The sequence below is a fragment of the Puma concolor genome, chromosome B1, assembly GCF_028749965.1.
Source record: "Puma concolor isolate L17-30 chromosome B1, mPumCon1.1.hap2, whole genome shotgun sequence".
NCBI classification, from domain to species: Eukaryota; Metazoa; Chordata; class Mammalia; order Carnivora; family Felidae; genus Puma; species Puma concolor.
The window spans coordinates 54,389,117-54,408,162 of NC_141670.1; the positions used below are offsets into that span (position 1 = coordinate 54,389,117).

At 36.2% G+C, this 19,046-nt stretch overlaps 1 protein-coding gene across 2 annotated transcripts in view; it reads left to right on the forward strand.

Annotated features, from left to right (window-relative positions):
* GLRA3 (glycine receptor alpha 3) overlaps positions 1-19,046 on the forward strand; it is a 201,435-nt gene that overhangs the window by 159,618 nt on the left and 22,771 nt on the right. For both annotated transcript variants that reach the window (XM_025921486.2, XM_025921487.2), the window contains exon 7: positions 1,672-1,886. In XM_025921486.2, the coding sequence (XP_025777271.1) occupies positions 1,672-1,886 (215 nt within the window). The remainder of the gene's footprint in view (positions 1-1,671; positions 1,887-19,046) is intronic.

The following is a 19,046-nucleotide window of genomic DNA, read 5'->3' on the forward strand; positions in this document are numbered from 1 at the left end:
TTTACTTTGTAACTAAAAAATGAATCAATCAAAATAAATTTTGAATCACTTACAAGAAATAAAATTTAAGCCTTAAAAGTAAAATAATTAAGTAACTAATAATAAAATAAAATGATAGTCAAAATATAAATGTACTTAAAGAAGCTCCAGTGCTTATATCAGAATTTTTATAACTTGTTCATTTTTCTCTCTAGAACCACACATACACATGTGGTATACATGTGTATATTTTTATTTATTATCAATTAATTTATTATTAATTATATCATGAGATTACTTGGATTATTAATAGTGATAACAAGAAAATGTCTGTTATTCTTACCCTATTTCATTATTTAACTCTTTATATTTTAATATAATCTTAATTTTTTTTATGTTTATTTCTGCAAAAGACAGAGCGCAAGTGGGGGAGGGGTAGAGAGAGAGGGAGACACAGAATCCGAAGTAGACTCCAGGCTCTAAGCTATCAGCACAGAGCCCATATGTTTTAATATAATCTTAAAAATCTAAATTTATTTTTATATATTTCAAGAATTTCTAGGCATTCTGTATGTAGTTGATAAATTGATGAAAGGAACATAGATAGCTTGCATGTATGTTTCTGATCACTAAACACTAAAGAGTGGAATCTAACTTCCCCAGAGTTTCTGAAACTTTGTTAGGGAGTTTAAGCTCTGAAATCTCATTCATCCTTTCATCTAGCGACTGTCCCATGCATCACAGTAGCACGTGGCTCAAGCCACATTTCTAGAAATTTTGCACTGAAACTTATCTAAGAATACACTACTAATTTTCTTGGATATGCTCTGTGATTCTCTTTCACAACTGGATCAGAGAATGTCACTTAAAAAAAGGTCAGCGTGTTAACTCACTGACCTTAATAAAACCAAGAATTTGGTTATTCAGATAAACAGTTATTTTAGGGAAAGATAACATGGTAATAGCACTAAGAACTATAGTCCAAGGGTAAGCAGAGATAACAACAAAATGGTTAACTAAGACATAATTAATTCCTCTATTAGTTACTTACCATAATAGAGACATGTCGTAAATATATAGAGCAAATATATCTCAGGTTATTTTAGTGTGTTTTTAAATTATGCTCAAATTTATTGATGGAAAATAACATGTTTTGCTCTTCTTTGCATTAATAGTTTCCAAATTATTAATGCATAATTTATATAAATTACATTTAAGGAAGTATTTATCTTCAACTGAATTTTTCCGTTAGCACTTACTTTAAAGTAAATGTAAAGGCCTCTGGACCAAATAGCACCTGGCTCTAAATAAGTACTAAACAGACCCATCAACGAGTAAAGAAGGTTTTTATGTAATAGACACACACTTCTCCTGTATTATCTCAGAAACAATTGCTAGAATCAAGTGAAATAATAGATGTTTGAGTACTTTCAAAGTAGGAAGTGCTAATCAAATGTGAAATAATAAGATTACAAATTATTTCCTGGTAAGTATACTCTCATGTTGCTTCCAGATGCTTACAGAACAAGAAGAAAACTATATTTTCAGAAACCAATTTGCATATATGATTTAGAATCCCTTCTCACTGTCATGGAAAATTTTAGGACAGAATATAAAAAAAAAAATGTGACATTTGATACCGTACAAAGACCTATTTTTACCAATTGCTGCATTTATTTTACAACCAACTAGGCAAATTTACATGTATAGAAGTGCGATTCCATCTTGAACGACAAATGGGATACTATCTGATCCAGATGTACATTCCCAGTCTCCTGATCGTGATTCTATCCTGGGTTTCATTCTGGATCAATATGGATGCTGCTCCAGCCAGGGTAGCCTTGGGAATAACTACTGTTCTGACTATGACCACACAGAGTTCAGGATCTCGAGCGTCCTTACCAAAGGTAAGTGTGCTAAATGGACATACACATACATTTGCACAAATATTTGTAGATAGAAAATATTTTTACATTAGAAAATTCACATAGATACAATTGCCAGCTTTCGTCATTTCTTTTTCAACAGGATGTAGTATTGATTACTAATTTTTAAGGTAATATATAACCAAGGAAAAAAACTTGTAAATCACAGAAATAGATGAGGAAGATTTCTGTAAACCAATGATATCTTCCTTTGCAGTTGTGTTATAATCCCCAGTTATTTAAATATCAGTAACACTCTTATACATTGTGGAATTTTTTAATCTATAGATTTTTAAACATTTAGAGATCTATAAAACATGTGTGTAGGTTAAATCTACACAGTAACTTTACATGGTGGCCCAATACTCCATTGCATGGATGTGCTGCTATAGTAATATGCTTACTATTAGGACTGACACAATAATGAACTTTAATATGATGAACATTATATTCATGAATATGTATGTGTGTGTGATATGTATGTGTATGTATATGTATATGTGTGTGTGTGTGTGTGTGTGTATAGCTTTACATATACTTTGCACTTTTCCTTAGTATAAATTCTTAGAACTGGATTCACTGTACTAATAGCTGTACGTATTGATACGTATTGCCAAATGTATCTCAAGAAAAATCCACGGCAGTTACTCCTACAACTATTGTATGAGGGCACCCATAGTGCTATATGTAGCATTTATTATTTTTGTGGGTTTTTTTTTTTCTCCTCTGGCTTTTAAGTTGCCATAGGTCAATAAAAAGGAAAGCTTATCTAATATGATTTTAGTCCATGCTGAGCTGCCAGAATTAAAATAAACTGTTCTCTCTATGAAGTTTATAAAAGAACCCAATATTTCCTTTTACAACATATGCTGAAATAAAACATAGGAAGCTTTTTTAATCCATTTAGCAAAATAGCAATAGAAAATTATTTTCCTCTCCTAAATGACTTCTAAGAAAAATTTCTACTATCTAAATTAAGTAATCCTGTCTAGCTTCCAACAAGCTTCACTATTATTTTCATTACGATCATAGAGATGTAATAGAATATAGTAGCTTTTCATGTGCATTTGATGCTATCTATCTGCAATGCCAAGCAAATTATAAATCTACGGTCACGGCTTCCTTAACTCTTACTGAATCACATTGTATGATTCAATTTATTAGATTAAAATGCCTAAATAAATAAAAGCTGATGGCAGGACATTTTATCACTAAAATGTTACTTCATATAGGAAGAACTTGACATTTAACAATGCTCACACTGCCTAGATAAAATTTAATGGTTGTCTTTCAAAATAAAGTCTACTTTTATTGACAGTTAATTGAATTTTCAAAATGATTCACATCAACTAGTGCTTTATAAAATATTGTTCAAGTGAAAATTATAAGTCTGCTTATAAGATTAAGTTAATAAGTCTCAATGATTATTTATATAGGTATAAATGTCTCAAGGGCTCTGATTAAAATAGTTGAAGTCCTATAGTCAATTTGTAAAGGAAATTGCCAGTTTACTCATTGATTTTCTTCATGAGCTAAACAAAAATGAAAGCACATTCTTTCTGTAAGTTGTCAACTAGAAAGAAGAGAACAAAATGCTCCATTTCAGAAAGCAACAGCTTCTATGAGACACAGTATAAAGACATTTGAATACAGACATTGAGGCAGAATTGGGAGAGCATGAAGGTCCGAGTGGAAGAAACAGAAATAAAGAAAGCAACAATTTTTTTTTTTTAAAACAAAAGAATAGAGACACAAGTTTTTTTTTTAATTTTTTTTTAACTATTTATTTTTGAGACAGAGAGAGACAGAGCATGAACGGGGGAGGGACAGAGAGAGAGAGGGAGACACAGAATCAGAAGCAGGCTCCAGGCTCTGAGCCATCAGCCCAGAGCCCGACTCGGGGCTCGAACTCACGGACCGCGAGATCGTGACTTGAGCCGAAGTCGGAAGCCCAATCGACTGAGCCACCCAGGCGCCCCGAGACACAAGTTTTTTTAAAAAGAAAGAAAATCTTGGGATGTCTTTATACTTTTTCTTAAGATATAAGAAATATTTTTTAAAAAAATCATTAATTTCACTATGATCTCAGGGAAGGAATAAATTTTCAATTATGAGTTAATTATATACATAAATGTATACAAAGCCTTTACATCTCTTAAATCATAGAAACAATGACCACAATGGAAATGTGATAACAGATTTAATTCCAACCCACAAAAAAATAATTGATTAGCAAAGTAAAAGAGAAAGTGACCGTATCATTTTAGGCTTTGTGATAGTTAAGGAATGGGAGGTTGAACATATTGTTATTAATTTTTTAAGTTTATTAATTTATTTTGAGAGACAGAGAGAGAAAGAGAGAGAGTGAGAAAGAGCACATGTGAGGAAAAGAGAGAAGGAGAGAGAGTCCCAAGTCTGATGTGTTGCTCAAATTCATGGACAGTGAGATCATGACCTGAGCCCAAATCAAGAATCAGATGCTTAACTGACTGACTCACCTAGGTGCCCCAGAACATATTCAGTTATGTATATTAGAATTCAGGAAGGGAAGCACTGATGATCCAGGATAAACAACAAGAATTAACCTATTTGAAGAGATCATTCAAAAGAGGAGAAAATCTCTTGAAAAATGAAATTTTTATCCTGTGATTTTGGGGTGCTAGAAAGACAAGAGGTGAGGGCCCACACTTGCCTTTGGGAACAGATGACTAAATCCTACACCTTAAGGCCTGCTATATTCTCAACCTCACAAAAGAACCTTCAAGATGTCTAAAAATCTTGCCACTGAAATATCCACCATTCTCCTACTGACAAAATCTAGGAAGTAGGAAAACAAAATTAAATTCAGGAAACCAATAGAAGATTATCAGACAGAAGAGGAAGAAACAATAAATCATTAATTTATGGTAATTGCTTGGTGTTTTGTCCAGGCTGTGTGCCAATGCATCTCCTGCAGGATACGAAGGAGCTTGGAAATCAGTCAAGTAAGGGTCAGGGTAGAAAATTGGAAAGTCTCAAAGGATATACCTTAGCCAGCACCTTGAGAACTGCAGAGCTGAAAAGATTCCTCTCTGATATTTCCTGTTGCATTGCCCTCCACAGTGTCATAAGAAATCAAGCATGTAATAGTCCAAAGCAAAAAGACCCCTGTGATTCATTTCTTGGAATGTGGAACTATATGGAGTTTCTGCAGGGCCTACATTAGGTGACAAGAAGAGGGTGGCAATACAGCCTATTGCCAGCAATTTTATAAAGTTGTATAACTTCAGGGACACTCTTTAACACTGTGTGCTTGGAGAAGAATGAGCGAGGGGAAAAAATGGTGATGACCATGGAGCCACGTCATGGACGGTCTTATAAACCTTAATGAAGATCAGGTTTATTTTTAGTGGATTTTGGAGGGATTTTAATGAGAGCAGTAATCATTCTGACTTTTATTTGAAGATCAGATAGAAAGGGTAGAAGTGGAAGCAGAGAAACTCCAAACAAACAATTGTAGTCTAGAGCAGGTGATGGTCTGGCTAGACTGGTAGCCATAGAGGTGGAGAGCAGCGGATGTATTTAGAAAGAGGTAAGTGTTTTAAAGAAAAATGTATTTGGAAGTGAAATACATTATGACAGGGGACACTCAGGCCTCAGACTTCAGGGAGTAAACCTATAGCTGGATAGGGAAGCAGAATAGAGATGATTTTCCTAAGAAAGAAAGAAAGCCCAGAAAGAAGGGAAAAAGATGTATTTGTGGTTGGCCCTCCTCCTCCAGTTGGAAATAAACCTGAATATTCAGTCTTCTTTTTCTTTTCTTTTCCCAGGGCCATCTCCCCACCATCCTCTCTCTCTCTCTCTCTCACACACACACACACAGAATAGATTAGACAGCTGAATTAAAGGCAAGACCCACTCACCTTAAAACTTTACTCCCAAACTCTGAGATCTCAACATTTTGTGATTTTTTTTTTTTTTTTTTTTTTTTACATTTAGAAAAGCAATCTTCCCAGGAGACTCAGGTTTAATCAGAGGTGAAAGAGAAGATGGTAATAATCATTTAATTAGTTTTGAGTATATATTTGATTTATACTAATACTTAGTTAAAATCTTGGCACTGAGGGAATTATATTTTTTATGATGTCTAGAGATGGATCAGAATAGAGAAAATTGGTAGAAGGGACAAAATATAATTTTAATTTGGAAATTATGGGTTCTAGCAAGACTCTGCACGAAGGAATTCTGGGAAGATCTCAGCTATATAGCAATATCACATACAGCTTACCCTTTCTTTCCTGCTTTCAAAGATCAGTTATTTCTTCTTCAAATCCTACTCCTATCCCTTTTTCATTCTCTTTCATTGGGACCAGCAAAGGTCCAGCTTTGTTACATGTTTTCTGTTTTATATCATCTGCAGAAGTACACAAATATTACCATGCACACCCTAGATTAGTCTTTTAAAAATGAGTTTCAAACTTATTGTAATAACAGAGAATATTTAAAGATAACATGCTGAACAGACAGATGTATGTGCATGTGCCCCCCCACCCCCCCACACACACCCAGACACAAGCTTGGCAGAGGCCAGAGAATCTCTAGACTCCAACTTCATCCAAACCCTAGCTCTTAACACAATATAGTCTTAGAACCCAAAACCATTTCAGTAAAGTTGCAGTTATTCCATATAACAACCAATCCCCAAGTCTCAATGGTTTACCACATTTATTCTTGCTCACAGCCTTGTTAGCTGCCTGTGAGCAGCTCTCTTCTGGGTTTGTCTGAGATTGGCTGACTTGGGGGGACTTGGATCTAGGCTGTGGAGTAGGTTCTGTTCCCTGCGTCTCCCCATTTTGGGAGTGTAGGTGTGGGTAGCATGTTCTTTCCACGGAGGAGTGTAGGAAAGCAGGAAGGCAAGCAGGAACTTGCAGTGCTTTTGCTCAGAACTGACACAGAGTGACTTCTGTTCTCATTTTGTAAGTCATACCAGGTTTCATAGCCAAACCCAAGTCAAGGGGGGTGGGGAATGGACTCCACCCACAGGGTAACCTTGAACAGGAAAGGAGAAAAAAAGGATTGTCAAGAAATAATCTTATCTACCTTAGGGACAATGGTTTGTTAAAACTGTCTGTCTCCTTTCCTAGACCTGACTCTGCCATATTAGTAAATACTCAAGAAAACAAGGGGAGAAAATGGGATGGGGAGAGGAAAGAGTGAGGAGTTCCTGGAAGATTCTATGCCACTCTGCCCTCACCACTATGGACATGTCATTTGGAGCAGAGCTACTAAATGTTAGAAAATAAGAAACACTAGAAATTTCAAAGGTGGACTGTCGATTAAATATTTCACACAAGCTCAGAAGCCTGTAGGCTTTGAAAATCTCAAATTCTGCACTAAAAGCTGTTTATCTCAAATAATTTCTTTTTGCCTTTTTTCCCCCAATTTGGGAAAACCATCAGAGGTAAATTTTTGAGAGAACAAAAGATTTTTTATAGTTCTATCCTCAGAACCTGAGGTTTTCACTCTTCCTAAAAACATAATTTATAGAAGTGATTACAAATGTTAGAAAATAGCAATTGAACTATTATATTTTTATTTGGATACGATGGTTGTGTGGGGACACAAAGATCTGTATGTGAGATTGCATTGAAAAGAGAAGGATGAAAAGAAACCTGGAGGGTTTATACTCACTATTGTGTTCTTATCTAATTAGTTTTCATTCTTCTAAAAAAAAAGGAAGTTTTAAAGGCTTCTCACTCTCTCTCTCAAAATAAATTAATAAACTTTAAAGAAAAGCAAATAAACTCTTGAACTGTGAGAATCATGACCTGAGCCAAAACCGAGTTGGATGCTTAACTGACTGAGGCACCCAGGTGCCCCATTAGCAATTGTATTCAACTTATAATAGAATATCTGATGCAAGCAATACATTTATTTTTTTAATGTATAAATATACTAAGAGTTTGATTTCATATTATATTCACCTAGGGAAAAAAAGAAAAAATAAAAAGGCATAGAAAATGAAAGAGTCATTTCTTCATACCTTTTTTGTTAAAAATCACAGAATATAATGCATGTGTATGTCATCCAATTTTATTAGTGTTTTATCTATTATCTATAAACAGATAATTCCTAAACATAAGGTAGTTCCTATAATAAGAAGGATAGAAATTGATAAATATCACTGGTTTTACATTTAACCTTAGATCTACATTTACTTGGTTAACATAAATTTACATTTACTTGGCTTCCTAGATCTCCCTAAACTGAAATTAACAAGTATCAAGCCTGTCTTCTGATAGGTGACACAGAGTCAGAGCCACTGCATATATTCTTAAATCTGATGGTCCAATTATGAAAAAGCACATAATCAAATGACAAAGTTTAAATTTAGAAAATGATAAAATACAATGGCTTTGGCATCAGATTAAATTTAAAAGCAAAACAAGTATATGCCACTTTGAGACAATTTTACCTAAATAATGTTTTAGTCACTCCTTTTTCCACATTCACATACATCCTAGACTCGTACCACAAACCTTCCAGACAGATTAAAATGGAGTACAACTCCCTCTCACCCGCGGAATAAAGAACATGGTCCCTAAATCAGTGTGGTTAAGCAACTAACAGGTTTCCTCTGTCTTTATGATTCCTGTTTGAAGTTGTAAATGAAGGTCTTAGAACTCTTAGTTCTAGTTGTAAATGAAGGCTCTTAGAACTCAGAGAAAAGGGGACTAGGAAGGTATATGGTTAAAACAAAGATAATATTATGGAAATAAAGAGACTCCTGTACAAAAATACAGAGGAGAAAGAAGTCACAGGTATAATTCATCCTTAACTGAGCAGTTAAAACAGATAATATATAAAGAAATGCCAGTAACTAACAGCATGCACCTAAGAAATATTTCCACTGGTATCCAGATTTTACAGTTTTATTTAAATGTTAAACATAACAGCCTTACCCTGTAGAAGGGATGATGGGAAAACTCCCATAACTGAGGGAGAAGTCAGAGATACGTAGATGACCTTTCCAAATCCCTTAGCCTTTGTGATTGCACCTTTCTTATCTGGTGACTGGAGGGATTGGCCAAGTCCATTACTTAGGAAATAATGCAGTTCTGCTGTATTATGATTGCATCTCTTAAAATAAAAATCTTTATTTGGAAAAGAAATACTGTACTTGAAGCACCATTCATTTTCTAAGGTTTCTGAGGGTCATAATCAGTATGAATGCAACAGCAGTTAGCCTGGGCCGTTGGGAGTAGCTCCCCAGGGTGATAAATGGCAAAGTTCACAAAATCTTGTGCTGTGTGATTCACTGCCTGGTGTTCCAAGAAAACAGTTTTTCACATAGTTTCTTTTATTTTTCCATATCCAATTTATACTACTTTAACACCTATTTCTAAAACAGTGTTTATTCTTTTCTTTTGTTCTTATTATTGTCTCTCTCTCGTCTTAGGTCTTAAAAGAAGCTCAAAATGATTTTGAGACTAATGTTTCTTCCTATAAAAGTTACAAAATGGAAAGTTCTTATACGGGTTTTACACCAGGGAGAAATGTAGGATCAAATATACCACAATCTGGATTTTACAAAACCAAGATTGAGGAATAGTCAGTGTGATCTGAAAATTCCCAGAAAAAAGCTGTGACACAGGCAGGAAATCTTTCAGTGTATCTCAGAAGAAAAGCACTTCGTTGTATGCTTGAGTCATTTGTCCATTCCACAGCCAGAACTGTTCATCACAGTTTACTTGACAATTCTAAGGAACTGGGAGTATCTACCAAGATTGACTGCCATTAAAGTGAGAAAAATCACCCTAATGAAAGGGCTATTTTAGCTAATCAAAAGCAATATAATGTGATGTTTTACTCTGCCTCTTTCTCAAAAATAGCAAACTTAGATTGAGAAGAGAATTGACAAAATATTCACTCTCAAATGTTTGCTGGAAAATCTCCCTTCCCTTCCCTTCCCTTCCCTTCCCTTCCCTTCCCTACCCTTCCCTGGAGTGCCAACACGTAGGTTTGTATGAGATTTTGTGAGCCTCAACTCCTGGTTCTGGTCTAATCAATTTCTTGTTCTTAAATTTAAGTCGTGTTGCTTATAAATGTATTTTAAAAGTCTATTTCTGGAAACTATTGGCCAATAATAGTCTTAGTTATAATTTGTAATTTAATAACTATAATTTACTATGAATAAGTAGTCTGGCTTATAGTCTAATAAATATTTACTCACTAATGCACTGTCATCTGTGAGCTGTAATCTAAGGCATTATGGGTCCCAGTAGACAATCCTTTCAACCACCTCTATGCGGAGTAAAGTAAAGGCATGTATCTTGGCCGTCTTCTTGACTACACCCTTTGGTGCCATACTTGTAACACAACTCACCCAATGACCTTGTAAAGGAATGTGTTCTAAAATTTCTGCTACTTAATAATCTTACCAAAAGCTAGGGTCAAGGTAAATATATTTATGAAGGGTTGTCTGAAATGTATGCAACGCATCTACTCTGAATTCCGAGAACGCAAAATCAAATGGCTTCAGAGGGCATAGGCACAAATAAGTTAACCGCAGAGTGTTCTGGTATAGTTATTAAGTGTGGAGATGAGCACCATGGTTAACTGGGAGGTGCCTTCCATACTTGGAAGCACGTTGCTTTTCTTTTTCGAGGCACTGTGTAGCACGGGCAAACTTATTCCCGTGCCTAAATTTGGCTTGCAGCCTGCCTGTCTTTACTTGCCACCAGGTAGGCAATATACTATCTGTCCTAGATTACGTTAGCGCTTCGGAACGCTACCTGGACTCTATTTTCTATATCCCGTCACAATTGATTTTACTGAATTCTGACCTGACACTAAGGTTTGAGGAAATTTTTGGCTGGAGATCAAGGGAGGTTTCTGCCGCACTTTAATTAATTAATAGCTTTGTTGTTTTTTTTTTTTAAATAAAGCAGTGAGTTTTGCTCTTCAACAAAGCTGTTGTAGTTCTCTATGGAGACATCGTAAACCGTGATTAGATCCTATCCACACTGTCCTCAGTCCTGTACCTGTAGGAATCCGGAATCCTTGTTTTTGTTTCAGAAATAAAACTAGTGGAAACCTTCCCACCCCTACTCCGTCTGCCACTCATGCTGGCTTTCTCTTCCTTCCAGGCACATGGTAAGGTTGTACCTCTTAGTTCTACTGTAGGGGCTGACCGGAAGGAGTGCTGGCTGATGAGTCTCGAACACAGTGAGCGGTGCCACTTCTAGCCTGGAGTATTTGTTAGCAAACCCCAGCAGTGCCAGGTTTTCCTGTACTGTCACCGCTGCCAATGTTCCAGATAGTGACTGCCCTATCAGCTGAGGTCCCAGTAAGCATGACAGTGACAAGAGTCACCATGTAATTCAAAGTGGACATGCAGGTCTTTTATTGTTCTTTGTTTCATGCCAGTGAGATTTGGGGATTATGGGGATTATGGAGATTTGGGGATTACTATGTCCTATCCTAGCTTGAATCCTTATACCTACTTCCTTGCATCATTGGTAGGATAGATGTCGAGAAATTCAGGCTTAGACAAGCTCCCCGAACATGATTGCTCCCCAAGGTCAAGGAAATTTGATTCATTTGATTCTAGTCTTTATAGCCAGGATGACTGTGACTGATAATGATAAAGTCCAATTATGTGTGTGTGTGTGTATATATATATATATATACACATATACATATACATATGTGTGTATATATATATATATATACACATATACATATACATATGTGTGTATATATATAATATATTATATTATATATTAATATATTAATAATATATATTATAATAATATATAGTTATAATATATATTATTAATATATATAATTGTATTTTATCGTTATCAGTATATATATGTGTGTGTGTATGTGTGTATGTATTTGTGTATATATATATGTATTTGTATATATGTATATATATGTATATGTATATATATGTGTGTGTATATATATATATATATATGGGACACAAAAAGCAGACTGTCTCTATTTTGTAATGATAACATTAAAAGTAGAATGAATGCATAATCTTTCTGGGAAAAAAACTGACATAAGAAGTCCATAGAACATAATAATTCTTATATTCCTTTCTCTACATTATAAAACATTTTTTTAGAATGAGAAAGACAAGGCCTTGCAGTAACCTAGCTTTGCATATTCAAATGATAATTTATCAAACTGATCTCTTCTTAGATTATCACATGACAAGTAGGGAATGGTTTCCCTGCTCATAAAAACACTTCATTTTAACTAATGTAAGAATGTTGTTGAGGGGACTTTCATTGCATTTCAGAAGATAAAATGCTTTCCTGATCTGGTTTTGCTTCTTCAGAGCAACTGGTTTATGTGGTAAATACAATGCTCATGTCTCTTTTTCTACATTGTTTGCTAGGAAGCTGTTTGTAAGATTTTAGAATCAGCATATAGAGAGGACCTTACAATATGTATTTCACGTACTGATTTCAGTCTTAACTACCAGATAAAAGTTAAAGAGGCTGGAATACTGAAGTACAGAGAGTATTCTTATTTAGTGCGTTCACAGTTGTCGATATGTAATGGTAGCCTAAAAAGAAGCAGCCTAAAACCTAGGTGATAGAAAATAGTAGTTAAGTTTGTGGGCTTTGGAACCAGACGAGTTGTATTCAAATCTGGATTTGCAGCATGGTAGCAGTCTTAGTCAACTCAAGCTCCTATAACAGAAGACCATAGAATAGGTGCTGTAAAGACCACAGACATTTATTCTCACAGCTCTGGAGCCTGAGAAGTTGAAGATCAAGACACTGGCAGAATCAGTGTCCGGTAAGAGTCTTCCTCCTGATTCATAGATGGTGATCCTTTAGCTAGTAAAAGGCATGAAGGAGCTCTCTGGGACCCTTCCTCCAAGGGCACTAACCTCATTCATGAAGGCTGTGCCCTTACAACCTGATCATCTTCCAAAGGCACCACTTCCTAACACTGTCACCTTGGGGGTGAGATTTCAATGTCTGAATTTTGGAAGGACATATTCAGTCCATAACAGTTACTATGAGACAAGTCACTTTACTTAAGCAAGTTACTTTATTGTGCCTAAGTCTCATCTTTAAGATGGCAGTCATTTCCTCAATGGTGAGGATTAAAAGTGTTAATTTTAGACAGATTCAGTAGTTCTATGGACACTACTAAGAACACCTCCTGGCATGTTAAGTGTTATAATTTTTCTCTAATAATAAATGGCTGGTGATTTGAAGTCCTTCCGTGTGACATGGAATCAATTCAACATGACCTGCGAATGCAGAGCATGATGAACACAGTCTAGGTCCTAGAAATACCAAGATGAATAAGACCTGGCTTTTGTCTTAGCCCATGGGATATATTAGCCTAAAAGGAGAAAGATACATAAAAAGATAATGTCAGTCTGGTGGAGCTAGGTCAATAATAAGATGAATAATTTGATGTTTGCTTAGACATAATTTGTTAGAATATCAGTATAGATACTTCTCATTGAAATTCTTCAGAACATACTCATTTTGGTATCCCCTTAGCCAAGGTTTTTGAAAAATAGAAAGCACTTAGAGATTGTGAAATAGAATAATTAACTAAATAAATAACATTCAAGTGGTGCTAGCCAGCAGTCATCCTGTAGAACTTGCCTATAAATACATAGAATTACAATTGTGAAGAGTGGACTGGGAAAGGGTTTCTATAAGGAAAGGGGAGGTAGAAGCTGAGAAAGCCTGTCCTGGTCTGGACATCTGGAGAAGGTTTCCCTAAGAATATTTTGTCGAAGCTGAGACCTGAAGGAAACTCAAAAGAAGGAATGTTTCAGATGAAAATAAGAGGGATGAAAAGCTGCTGAGGCAGGATGAGGTTTGTCAGTTGCTTTCAGATTCCAAAATATAAAAGGAGGGAAGTATAATTAGAGCATAATAAGCAAGTAAGGAAGTGGCATAAGATGGTAAATATCAATCCTCAGAGGCCTTCACTGACCATCCCTATCTAGCATAACTCTCTTCACCCTGCCCTTCTCTTCCCATTACCCCATTGTGGTTTCTATGTTGCACTTCTTTTAAATTATATCTGTGTTTTTATTGTATGATTTCCCCAAATGGAATGTAAGTTCCATTAAAGACAGATTTTATTTATCTCACTCATCTCTGTAACTACATACTAAGAACTGAACTTGGGTACATCAATGATGTTCAATAAATGTTGAATGAAAAAAAAAGATTGAATGCATGTGGTAAGAGAAGTAAGGTGGGGGCCAATCATGAAGGGCTTGACCTAAAACAGATTTGAGACTTTAAATTAAATGAAAGCACAGGAAGAGTTTTAAGTGGAAGGAGACATAGATTTGCATTTAAAAATAATCACTTATTGTGATTATGTCGGGGATAGAGTTGAGGGGCTGAAGAACAGATTATTGTGGTTGAGATCAATGGGATGGCTGTAGGAAGGACAGAAAATGATAAATTTGAGAAATAGAAAGAAAGTATAAATAACAGGGCTGGGTCTTTGATATGAGAGAAAAAGAGGACTACTAGTGTGGGTATGAACAACTTCAGAGTATAGCCTTTTAATGGGGAGTAGGAGGCAGTTGTGTTTGTTTCCTATTTGTTTGGTAGAGTCTGGTAGAGCTTCATAGCTTTGTTGTTGTTGTTCTTCTTCTTCTTATTTATTTATTTTTTTTTTATTAGAGAGAGAGAGAGAGAGAGAGAGAGAGAGCAGGGGGCGGGGCAGAGGGAGAGAGAAAAGAACCTTAAGCAGGCTCATCTTCAGTGCAGAGCCCAACGTGGGGTTCAGTCCCACAACCCTTGGATCATGACCTGAACCCAAATCAAGAGTCGTACACTCAACTGACTGAGCCACTCAGGTGCTCCATAGCTTTTGTTTTTAGTCAGAGTAAATTTGAGGTGCATGGGACATCCAAAAGGTAAGAAAGCTGGCTAGAGAGTGGTCTAGTCAGCAAAACTAGATTTGGGGTCCATGAGCACAAAGGAGGAATTGAATCCATGGTAATGGATGAGGTTGAATAGGGAGAAACTTCAGAGTTAGAATAGAAGAGTGGCTGGACTGTATCCCTGAGGAACTCAGGATGAGGAGGAAGATCCCCCAAAGCAGAGTGTGTTAGAGCAGAGGAAGAGAAACCTGAAAAACATGGGTCATGGGAGCCCTGGGAAGAGTGGGCTCCAAGAAGGAAGCAACCTTCAGTACGGTGGCTTTGAAGGGGTCTCCAGGACAAAGGTCCTCCTGACTGGTGCATTTAATTAGTAAATGTTTAGGTTTTATTTTCTCATACTTTTCTATTCAAGGGGTAATATCGAGAAGGGATTGTTGCATAAAATTGAATCATGGTTCCAACAGCACATTGGACGTTGGGACTGTTGACAAGGTGGTTCAGAGGAATGAAGTGCCTCTTGATTGGAGTAAGTCTTCCCCAAGAGACAGCAACAAGTAGAGGATGGAAAGACGGTGATGAATCTGAATCACATGGGGTGTGTTGTATATCATGAGTATGTTGTGCATGTGTTGGAGTAAGAACTGTTGTCCATATTTTAGTTACTATCCCTAGAGTTCCAAACTTCCCACATCCTGAGTTTGCTGTACCGAGATGAGCAGTGAGGGTGGCAGAGGAGAAAAAGAGTTGAAATTGGCGAAGGGGGTCAGAGAAGAGGACAAGGAAAGTAAGCCCTTCAGGCTTAACACTCGGGAGCTGTTCACAATGAGCAGAACCCTGGCAGGCATAAATGACGTATACCTATCTCTGTTGTCATTGGAAATATTCATTGGATTAATACGGAAATTAAATTTCTGATTTATCTCTGGTTCACAACATTATAGATTCAGGTTGTTAAAGAATGAGCACACACTTTGTGAGTCATATTCTTCCAGGAATGGTGTAGTTTGAGATAGCATTTTTGAAATCTGTATCATATCTTCCAGGACAGTATGTATTTGAGGGCAGCCAAAGATTTCTGGCAAATTGTAGAACTCATGAGGTTTAAATCTATATTTTATAAACAATTGGACACTTAGTACAGCCCTGAAATAAAATGCCTGGAAGTCACACTTAAGATAGAGGAGGAGATGTTGAGGGCTCCCTTGTTGGCATATTTCATATGTAGGTTGACACCATTGTAAGCGTCAAGAAATGACCTCTTTTTAAAAGATAATTAATCCATTCCAAGATATGAACAAAACATCACTTCAGAAAGCGAAGCTACACATAAATCATCATCTATGATTCATTTTTCACCTGTATTTTAACATTTTACGCCTTCATTTATCTGTCCACTTATTCAGCAAATATGTGCACACATGCCAAACATTATTGCAGTGGTGAACAACTCAGAGATGACATCTGCCCACAAAGAGTCTAAACAGAAAGAGAATAAGAATAGGCAATTACAGTGTAGTGTGTTCAGTTAAGCACAAGTGCCATGGGATTCTGAACCAGACTTGGGCAAAGTCTAGCCTGAGACCTAAAAGGCCAACTGAGAAGGGTGGGAGAGGGGTTTTTCTTCACTTTAGTATTTACTGCTCTCCCCATGATAGACTTCCCTCCTTTGAACCACAACCTAAATTTTATCAAGGTTTCCAAATGTTGACATCTGACAAAAATAACATCATTAAATATGAAGAAATGAAGAGAGAAAAAAATACAGAATATACAGACAGCACAGAAATAGTCAAATTTCTAAAGCATAAGATTTTGATCTCTAAGGTACATTGAGTTCCAAGAAGTAATTAGCACATCTTTGCTTGCATCTCATCTATATTTCTGCTGTCCTGGATCCACATCTTCTTAGGGAAGGGACATTTGTTTCTATCAGTGGGGAAGCAAAGTTCTAGGTAATTATCCATTTCCCAGGAAGAATATTAAAAAAAAAAAAAAGCTTTGCATAAATATCTTTCATTCTTTTTTTTTTTTAATTTTTTTTTTAAAATTTTTTTTTCAACGTTTATTTATTTTTGGGACAGAGAGAGACAGAGCATGAACGGGGGACGGGCAGAGAGAGAGGGAGACACAGAATCGGAAACAGGCTCCAGGCTCTGAGCCATCAGCCCAGAGCCCGACGCGGGGCTCGAACTCACGGACCGCGAGATCGTGACCTGGCTGAAGTCGGACGCCTAACCGACTGCGCCACCCAGGCTCCCCAATATCTTTCATTCTTAATCTCATTCCTGGCAAATGAGAGAATATTTTTTCCCACATCTAATTGGCATGACTAAGTTATCTAACAAAATGAATTATCTCATGCTCATGGCACAAAAGGTGATGATTTTATTGATATTGGTTTCATGATACAACACTGTGTGTAATACAGGCACATACATATTCAATAAGAAAAGATACTAAAACTTACAGAAAATTTTCATCCTTAAGCAACTGACATACCGCAACATTTGTTCAATTGCATCATCAAATCACCACACCATTAAGCTGAGAGAAAAATTAAAGCAGTTTCTTAAAGGTTACTGACTTGTTCCCTCCAAAGGTCTTTGGTCTGTATGAATCTGTTTCTAGGAAATAGGGACATACTTCCTCCTTTTTACGTTCCTTTGTTTCGCTTCGCTTCTTTTTGTGTGTTTTTTTCCTATCAAAAATAGTAATACTTTTTTTTTTATAATTTTAAATGTTTGTTTATTTTTGAGAGACAGAGAGAGAGTGTGAGTGGGGGAGGGATGGAGAGAGACGGAGACATAGAATCTGAAGCAGGCTTCAGGCTCTGAGCTGTAGGCACAGAGCCCAACGCGAGGCTCAAACCCACAGACATGGAGATCATGACCTGAGCTGAAGTTCGATGCTTAACGGACTGAGCCACCCAGGCAGCCCCAAAATAGTAATAATTTTTAAATTTCTCTGTTCTGTTATTTTCTTTTTCCTTTCTTTATATTCTCTTTCTTACCTTTGAGTGGCAGAAGACAGGAAGACCCTGTGGAGCTAAGGGGGTAGTCAGGGTCAACGATGCTGGCTGGGGTGGGCAGGACAAGAGTCCAGGGGTCAAGGACATGGTCAGGACCAAGGCAGCCAGTGGGGACTTTGAGTGTGAGGCCCGAGTCAGTAAGGCATCTGGGATTAATGGGGCTGAGGCTGGAGGGGGCCAGCGGAATTAAGATATTAGTTACATACAGGGAGACTCTTCAAATATATGTTAAAGATAATCAGACAAGTTTGTCACTGTCCAAGAAAGTGTTTCATCAGTGAAAAGAGTGAAAGCTAGAGTGAACCCTGTCATATTGAGTTGGAATTAGAGATGCCAGTGTGAATTCATGTTTTCAATATAGATAGATAAATGATAGATACAGAGATAGATGATAGACAGGTAAGTTATATATATGTTGTATATATAATAATAATTATTATATAATACATTATAATATATTATATTTCTCTATATAATATATATTATATTATACATAATTTATATATATTATTATACATAATTATATATATGTATCATATATATGTATATATACCATTTATCATATATATTAGTTATATATGTATGTATATCATTCCTAACTCTGCCTACTAAGAGGGCCTATAAGTAGTTATACCCAGGAAACAATAAGCACACCCAGTGCCCAGATCCTTGGTTTCTAAAAGTCATTCTTCAGTTAAAAAAAAAAAAGGATTCTTAGAGAAAGCCCTCAGTCAAATACTGGAACAAGAAATTACAGATGAGTCTGGAATGCCTTATGCCAGAAAGTGAGAAAGTACCCAAATCATGATGGAGACTTGCCAAAAGGATGCATGGCCTAACTTCTAGGGGCTCCTACTGACCCAATCTGTGTAATGTGAGCATCAAAATAGTGATGTTAATGCATGGTAACCCATTGAACAAAATCATTACTTGTCTATACTGATATAAGTAATGTGGAAGACAAACTTCTCTTACTGTAGAGTGCTAACTAATGAATGTAGATGGAATGATGGAATTCAGAAATCCATATGTGGGAATCATCATTGTGATAATTGATTCAGACAAAAATCATCAAGGTCTAATGGATGAAACTTAATGAGTAAGAAGATATTTATTTACTCAAGAGAAACTGGTAACTTTATAATAGAGAGACCTAGTAGATAGCACCTTAACCAACTGATCAACATTGAGTGCTTTCTGATATGATACACTTGAAGAACAGGGCATCACTGTTCCT